We start from the raw sequence: 8,473 nt of genomic DNA on the forward strand, positions 1-8,473 counted from the left end.
TTCAGGCATCAGTGCATTGCTAATTGTTTGCTTTGTGTGGTGTGTCTGCTGCCTGTATGATCCAGTTTTCCTTGTCTCAGGCACTCTGAATTGTATTTAACTCCAGCATATCCCTAGTGACTAGCTGGACATGGGGAGTCTTTAAATTAGGACTCCTGTTTCAGCAAACTGGGTCGTGTTTGTTTCTTGGTTTGGGGAGGCGGAGCAATAAAATGAAGGTGTCCTTTTGCCTAGTCAGGACCTCAAAGCAGGTGCTTTGGTGGAATGACCACTACCGAGGACAGAGCCTTGGTCGGGGGAATGGGAGAAGGGGCTTGGGAACCATGTTCATTTTATTTATTTTTCCTCTGGCTTTTCTGTGGTAAGAATGAGGCTAGTCGTTCTAAGATAGCCAGGGTCAGACCAATTTCCTTTGTGTATCTGCTGTGCTTCTGATCTATCCAGGGCAGGGGGAACCGTGACCTTGTGGCTTCTTTTGTTTTGATTCTTTAAAAGGGACCCCACCGATCAGGGAGCACGTGCTTCAAGAACAAAAGCAACACTTAACTGCAGTCTGTGTAGCAGTCTAGAACTGCTATTGCGCTTCCTTCCCTATCATCCGGCAAAAGGCTTGGCAGAACAGATGGGAGCCTGCATTTAAGCCGAGTGACTTTGTTAGACCAAAGGAGATCAAATTCCAGAGCCTCTTGCTTTCCCCCCACAGGTCTCTGGTCACCAGCTCAGGGACCCTAATATGGTAGCAAGAACTCACACAGTGAGTTAAGGGCCACGCCCGTGCCCTGTTAGGGCTGAGTGGGTTAGAAATTATGATGATGTCACAATACAGGTGACAGATGGGGGCGTCGAGTGGCATTGTCCTGTCACAAGGGCTTGGGCGTCTTAGGTGGCGTTACAGGGTGGGGCACCGAAGGGGCAATGCGCTGTCCGAGTGCTGCCCTTGGGGCGACGTGGGGCAAGTGGCTCAACAGACGCGGAGTCCAGGCGGCCACCGTCTGAGAGGTAGAAAGGGACCCTGCCCCGCCCTTTTCCTAAGGATGGGAGAACTGGTTCAGACCCAGGCAGGGTCACCGCATCACCCTCTTCCGCGGCCAGACGACCGTCCAAGCCCCCGGCTCACACCTGGAGACACCGCCAAGAAGCCCTCACCCCTCGCATTGTCCTTCTGTCCCGCCAGCCTGAACTACACTTCCCGAGGTGCTCCGGGGTCCCCAGGGGCGGGGCTCACTTGGGCTGTCGGGGGTGGGGAGGGGCCGGCACGTGCCGCCTCTCTCAGCCAATGCGGAGCCCTGCGGGGAGGTCACGTGCCGCTGTTTGGCGCTTTTGTGCGCGCCCGGGTCTGTGGGTGCTCAGAGTGTGGCCAGGCGGCTCGGACCGAGCAGGTGGGTGCGGGGGTTCCAGGAGGAGGTGGCGGCGGCGGCTGCAGGCTGGGGGCAGCGAGAGGGACGCGGCCGGAGGGAGGGGCAGGGTCTTGGCAGCGACCCCTTGCTGGAGGGCGGCGGGCGGGGCCGCGGCCCCAGAGGGGCTGGCGGGCGGGGATCGCTCCGCTTTGTGTGTGGCTCGGGCGGAGCCTCGGCTTTGTCCCTGCTCCCCGGGGGCGCGGCTGTGGTGGGGAGGGGGCGCGGCCTGCTGGGCGGGCTCGGTGCGTTAGCCCCGGGAGGTCGTCGAGGAGACAATAGGGGGCGTAGGCCCTCGTTTGGCCCCCACCTTCCTCCTGCAGGCGCGGCCCCGCTGGGGTCCCCATTGTCTGAAGGGGCGGGGCGGCGCCCCCAGGGAGCAGCGCCCGAGAGCTTGACACCCCATGAGAGCGCTCCAGTCCTCATGGCGTGGGGCGTGGACCGCTTGGGTGGCGGCAGATTGGGAGTGAAGGAAAGAGGTGGTGAGCCGATGGTGGGGTACCCCACGTTTTTTTTCCGGGGACTGCCCCACCCGCCCAGCTGCGGCGAGGGTGGGGGCCGCCGCAAGGTGTTTTTGGCGGGAGTTGGTGGGGGCGTCCGCACGGGGCGAGCCCGGGAAGGGCGGAGTTACCCGGATAGGACCGTTGGCCCCGCCTATCCCGCCCCTTCCCACGCGCGCGGGCTCCGGGGTGTTGTGAGTTCGGGGAGATTCGAAAAGGCGCGGGGAGGAAGGGGGCGGGGCCAGAGGCCGGAGTGTAGGGCATGCTCTGATTGGTCGGGGGCGGCCTGCCGCTCTTCCTCGCTTGGGCCGGGGCCACGCCCACCCTGGATCTGGTGCTGAGTCTAATGCTCCGCCGGGGTTAGACCGTGTTGCTGACTCGGATTTTAAGTTCCAGGTGTTGAGACCCTGTATTCCTACGGTTTTGGTACTAGTCTGGGGTCTACAAGAATCATGACCTTTAAAAAAAATCAAGGGATGTAGAATTTTTCATGAAAAATTCTACACAAGGCAGCAACTATTGTAACCTAAAACCTAGAGGTTCATAAAAACTAATGTTACCAGCTGTTGGACAAGGAGCTTAAACCGCAGGAACAATGGGAGTTCGACATTATTGGTTAATATTAGCTTGGGCGTTTTGTTTTCCACATGGCAGACACAGACAAAGCAGGGTTGGGTATTTCATTTGCACAATGAGTTGTAGGCAGTGATAAGATGGCTCCGGTCTCGCTAGGCGTTGAACCTGGAATATCTTCTCACCAGGGGGAAAATATAGGGGAGGAAAAAATCTTGTGACTTAAACTCCGTCTAATATAAAAAATATAAGTATTTTTTGAACAGGCAAGCTCAGTTAACTTCATCTTCTGCAACCAGCGTTCTATTCAATTCACATTTTCCAGTGTTGGAGTATTTTATGGATTTTTATAATTTTCTAGTTAATGATGTCTTATTTAATTCCACAGTAGTGATTTTTCTGACATTGATTTATATGGATGTGATTTGAGGTCCCTTTGAATCGATGGCATGGAAATGCAAAGAAATTGATCGCATGCTTTTGAAAATCGTTTCCAGGGTTTTCCTTGCTAGTGGATTGTGTAGAATACACTGCCAGTCTCTTGTCTTCTGTTCACCATGGCTTCTTCTGGTAGGTAATCTATTTGGAAAATCCGAAATTGTGATGGGCTTCTAATTTTAGGAGATGGCTCAAGTCTTAAGCTTATAATTTGGCACTTGTGTTTTGGTGTTACCAAAAAAAAAATCTATTTTATAAATCAGAGAATAATTAAAAAAGAAAAAAATATTATTACTTGAATGTACTGAGAGCTCATAATTATTGTTTCATTATTAGATGATTTGGCTTGGTGTAAAGCAAAATGTAGAGTTTTGCATAAGTCTTTGTTTTGTTCAGGGAAATGATTGTCAAATACTGATATCTTAGAATGGTATTTATTAATCCAAAAATGTTGAGCTTTGTTTTTCTGGGAGGTGGTATTTAGATAATAATTTCTTGCCTGTAAACACAGCTGCTTCATCAGCCCTAATTCTATTCATTAAATTGATTTGGTTTTTAGAAAACGGTAGAACAGTTTATTAGAATAGGAAAACTCCATTTTTCTGAATATATTATAAATATGATCAAATCCAGATATCCAGGTGAAGGAACTGGAGAAGCGTGCCTCAGGCCAGGCTTTTGAGCTGATTCTCAGCCCTCGATCAAAAGAATCTGTCCCAGAATTCCCCCTTTCCCCTCCAAAGAAGAAGGATCTTTCCCTGGAGGAAATTCAGAAGAAACTAGAAGCTGCAGAAGAAAGACGCAAGGTAAACATCAATTCACAGAAAACAGGATATTTATTAATGTAATATGGCAAATCTGTGTTATTTTTATAAGAGGAGGAAAACAGAATTGTAGCCAGATGGTGATTATAACTGTGAAAATTACATATGCCAGTGGTGGGAACAAAATACCAGCCATCATTTATTGAGCTCCTATTGTGTACCATCTCCTTTACTTATATTCTCCTTTTCTACAGTGACCCTAGAGGGTAGGTGTGGTCTGAGATACTAGGTTAGAAAATGGTCTCAGGAATGTTGTCATTTTTCTGTGTCACATAGCTAGTGAGTATTGGAGCCAGAATTCAAGCCCAGGTCTGCCTGAAACCAAAGTTCATGCTTCTCATGCTTTCTTTTTGAAAAATAGATTTGTTGGTAGATGATTCTTTTTTTGTCTCTTAAGGTTTGGGGTTTTTTTGTTTTGTTTTTTGGGTTTCTGTGTATGTCTGTGGTTTTTTTGGTTTGTTTTGTTTTTTGAGAGCTGTACAATAAAAACATTTTAAATTGCTAGTTATGTGATTGTGTTGCTCAGCTGGCATACTGGTATTGTGGCAGCTATTATCTAAGTACTTCTGTTATAAAGTAGCTATCTTTAAAAAGAACTAGTCAGAAAAGTCAACAAATATTAATATGCTTGTTATAGAAAAATTGAGAACCGCAGAAGTTTATAAGTAGGAAATTAAAAGTATCCGTTATCTTACTTCGCAGAAATAACTATTGTTAATATTTTGGTGTATTTCCCTCTATTAAACGTTTCATTAAGAATTTTACAGAAATTCTCATTTAGTCCCCCTTTCCAACAACCTTGTTTGGGGTAAGTGGGTTTAATTTTAAAATTAGAGGAATGAAGGCACAAAAAGGTGAAGTAGTAACCTGCCTACGACCAACACAGTTAGTGTTTTGAAGTCTGGTACATGTAACCACACACATACACTTTGGGCCCCTTTTTAAGCTGCTGTAGCATGTGCTGTGCACCTTTTGGTGCCGCATGTTTTATGTATGTGTGCTGACCCACTGTCAACATGGAATTATTTCCCCAGGAAAAGTGGCTGTGTTTGCAATGGTGTTTCATCTCCCACCTGCTCTTCTTTTTCGTCTGAGTTGATGGAGTTTGATGGAGTTCACTTAGTTTGAGTTCATGGAAGAGATGTAGCCAAAGGCTGGACAGAGACTTTTTTTAGGAATCAGTGCTGGCCCTGTAGTCATTAGTCTGCGCTTTACATAGTAACTGGCTAAATATAGTGAAACTCTTATCACGACTGGGATTTTGAAGAAGAGAATTAACAGAACCAGTGGCAGATGCTCTGAAGTTTTCATGCAAGTTGATGCTTCCAAACACATTGGAATCTGTTTGGCAATAAGCTATTCTGAGTTTGTTGAAGGAGGCACACCGTGGTAACAGAGCTCCAGTGGTCTGGAATTTAATGCAGCTTCCACAGAAAAAAGCTAATAAGCCTTTCCTTGAAACAAATCCTCTGACTTAAATAGTAATCTGGAGGCTTAGTCTTAAATTTTCTATCATTGCCATGTATTTTCTTTTTATCAATATGGTTACATTTTTTATAATGACCTAATTTTCTTTAGGTAGCCTTTGAAGTTAAAAAACCAAAATTCTTTACAATAAAGTGTCATTCCTAAGTGCATGTCACTCAAGTCATCTTGATACCATTAAGCAGTAAATCTTACGAATATTTCCTTAAGGAATAATTGGGCAAGAATCTCTGAACAAATACGGGCAGTCTTCCAAAGTAAATACAAACACTAGAAAAAGAATATAATTTTCACGGTATTTTGATATGGATAATTCAGGTCCTGACTTCAGTATTATTTAGAGATCTAATTTTCTATCTTCACTCCTCAATTAGTTATTTCTTCTGTGATTTTTAACTACGCTAAGTAACATTTCAGAGCGCCTAGCCTGTTAAATCTTTTCCAGTCCCATGAAGCTGAGGTCTTGAAGCAGCTTGCAGAGAAGCGAGAGCATGAGAAGGAAGTGCTTCAAAAAGCGATAGAGGAGAACAACAACTTCAGTAAAATGGCAGAAGAGAAGCTGACCCACAAAATGGAAGCCAACAAAGAGAACCGAGAGGCGCAAATGGCTGCCAAACTGGAGCGTTTGCGAGAGAAGGTTGGTGTCCCTTCCTGGCTTTGAGGGGCTTAAGAGCTTGAGGTTTGATGCACCAACGAAGTGGCTTGAACTCTCTGCCTTGATCACATGTGCTTGGTGTCTTTGTCATCAATTTTGGGGTTAACATGTTAAATCAGAGGCATCTTATATTAAATAAGAAGGAATATTCACCAATTCCCAGCATAATTGCACATTCTTTGGAAGAGCAGTAGAAGGCTGAATCATTAGGTTCCATGAGTGACCCAGGAAGTTCAAAGATGATGTCTTAGAACTCTAATTATGTGATTCCCATAATATATAATTATATAATAATAGTATATTATTATATATGTTACATAACATACGTACTGATGCTGATTTGGGCCTCTTGGGGGTGTGACCTGGCAGGCTTTTTTTGCTTGACTGATGCTATATACTGTTTCTTTACAGGACAAGCACATTGAAGAAGTGCGGAAGAACAAAGAATCCAAAGATCCTGCTGATGAGACTGAAGCTGACTAATTTGTTCTGAGAACTGACTTTCTCCCCCTCCCCTTCCTAAATATCCAAAGACTGTACTGGCCAGTGTCATTTTATTTTTGCCCTCCTGACAAATATTCTAGAAGCTGATGTAGGACTGTATAGGTAGATCCAGATTGTATGATGTTGTTTTAGGGGCTAAAGGGGAGAAACTAAAAGTGTTTTACTCTTTTTCTAAAGTGTTGAAGTCTTTCTAATGTAGCTATTTTTCTTGTTGCATCTTTTCTACTTCAGTACACTTGGTGTGCTGGGTTAATGGCTAGTACTGTATTGGCTCTGTGAAAACATGTTTGTGAAAAGAGTATGTAGTGGCTTCTTTCAAACTGTTAGATGCTGAATATCTGTTCACTTTTAAATCCCAATTCTGTCCCGATCTTAACAGATGCTACTGTACTTGAATGGTTAATAAAACTGCACAGTGCTGTTGGTGGCAGTGACTTCTTTCTGTCCAGGTAATAAATTGTCCAGTGATAGAGACCCTCCTAGTTTATATTTGTTCCAGATGGGGCCTTTAGGCTGGCGGAAATACCCAGCACACACATCACTGCGAGTTCTCTGCCCTGGAGTTTCTCGCTCCAGAGTTGGATGCATTGTCTTCTTCCACAATCGTCACTTTGTTGTGATGCCTCGGCTCCGATCAGCTGTTACGATAGTGTTTCAGATGTTTATTGGCAAACAAGCATTTTTTGTTTCTGTGCCCCCATTAAAAAGGCAAATGGTGTTTCTAGAGAACAGTTTAGAGAAATCTTAAGATCCTAGTTAGATATATTTGATGGTTTATTTGCTTTATGTTACAGCTGGGGGTGGCGTGAATCCTAATGCTTTCCTGCCATAGGAGCCATTTCTCAAGAGTCAAAAGAGTAGTAAACCCTTGTGTACCACTGTAGCAGCCCTTATGCACTGAGAAAGGGAACCTTATTTTCTGGAGCAGCATTGACTTGGGTGGTGAAGGTTGGCAGTTGCTTCATCTTGTATCCAGAGGCTACAGTGTTCACAGTTGTCAAGGATTGCCTCTCAATTCCGGGAAAGCCTTTGGCAGCTTTCCTAGGCTATTTCGGAAATAGCCTTAATTACATATGATTATTTGCTTCTCAGACATCTGTGGAAAAGCTCTTGGAAGCCACGCTCCTTGAAAGTTTCCAGGATGACTGCTAATACTGCAGTGGGGTCTGCATGTTGCCATGCTTGTGCCTCTGCAGCTCTTGATTTGGGTTTTACCAAACTTAGAATAATAGCCTACCAACCTTTCTTCTATGTTGTTAGGATTAAGTGAGTGTGTGTGTGTGTGTGTGTGTGTGTGTGTGTGTGTGTGTAGAGCACACTTAGAACTGTATTTAGTATATATTTAGCACTATATATAAATAACTTTTTAACCAGAGGCTAGTGAGTGAGCTAAGTATATACTCTTGAGGTAGAAATGACTATGAAGCTTTTGTATGCCTTGAATTGACTTATAAATTTACAAGGTGATCAATTGTAGGGGTTCTGAAAGAAGGCTGAATTTAAAGAGTCATGACCATGTAGGGCAAACAGGAAAAGGATCAAGTGTAGTTCGGTTAATGATGGCAATACCTGAACACATAGGCAAAGGTGAGGCTTGTGTGCATATAGTAGGTATTAGAGGTTTGCATGGGTGAGATGGTGCCTCTGGGAGTCTTTAAAGCACCAGTTCTGAGTAGTTGGGATATAAAGATGGCGTGAAGATAGAAATTTGGAGTAATGATCCTAGGTGTCCTACGGTTAGCAGTAAGTTTTTGTTTATATGGGACATGTAGGCTAGGTAACAGAGATCAGGAAAAAGCAAGAAGAGGGTCAAGGTGGGCTTGAGAGATCCCCCAGTTAGTTACAGCCAACCCCACAGTGGCCCTGACTTAGTATCAAAAAGTGGTCCTGAGCTCCCACCGTGTGACAACAATTGTCACCGGGAACTGAAGAGGATGCATCTTACCAACAAAATCAGAAGCCCTGGCTTTTCTGTTTTACCTCTCACCTTTGGAGACGTACTAGTCCTGGGCCTCAGTTTTCTCCAGGATAAAATGAGAGGGTTGAACTAGGTTAAGTAATTTCCACGCAAAGTCTTTGCCTATAATTTGGAGAGAAGGA

The 8,473-nt window shown here is 44.9% G+C and overlaps 1 protein-coding gene across 1 annotated transcript; it reads left to right on the forward strand.

Moving 5' to 3' along the window:
* Positions 1-1,355: 1,355 nt before the first annotated feature.
* STMN1 (stathmin 1) lies at positions 1,356-6,796 on the forward strand. Its single transcript, XM_082832429.1, has 5 exons — positions 1,356-1,379; positions 2,965-3,037; positions 3,539-3,711; positions 5,660-5,851; positions 6,281-6,796. The coding sequence occupies exons 2-5, from the start codon at positions 3,025-3,027 to the stop codon at positions 6,350-6,352; spliced, it is 450 nt and encodes a 149-aa protein (XP_082688555.1). The 5' UTR covers positions 1,356-1,379; positions 2,965-3,024; the 3' UTR covers positions 6,353-6,796.
* Positions 6,797-8,473: the final 1,677 nt, after the last annotated feature.

Source organism: Leucopleurus acutus (assembly GCF_964270905.1).
Source record: "Leucopleurus acutus genome assembly, chromosome: 2".
Classification (NCBI taxonomy): domain Eukaryota; kingdom Metazoa; phylum Chordata; class Mammalia; order Artiodactyla; family Delphinidae; genus Leucopleurus; species Leucopleurus acutus.

Bases quoted from the DNA above. Each gene is read 5' to 3' on its own strand.
- STMN1 (XM_082832429.1), top strand. The intron at 3,712-5,659 runs GTAAACATCAAT...AATCTTTTCCAG, and splicing joins CTGCAGAAGAAAGACGCAAG to TCCCATGAAGCTGAGGTCTT. The intron at 5,852-6,280 runs GTTGGTGTCCCT...GTTTCTTTACAG, and splicing joins TGGAGCGTTTGCGAGAGAAG to GACAAGCACATTGAAGAAGT.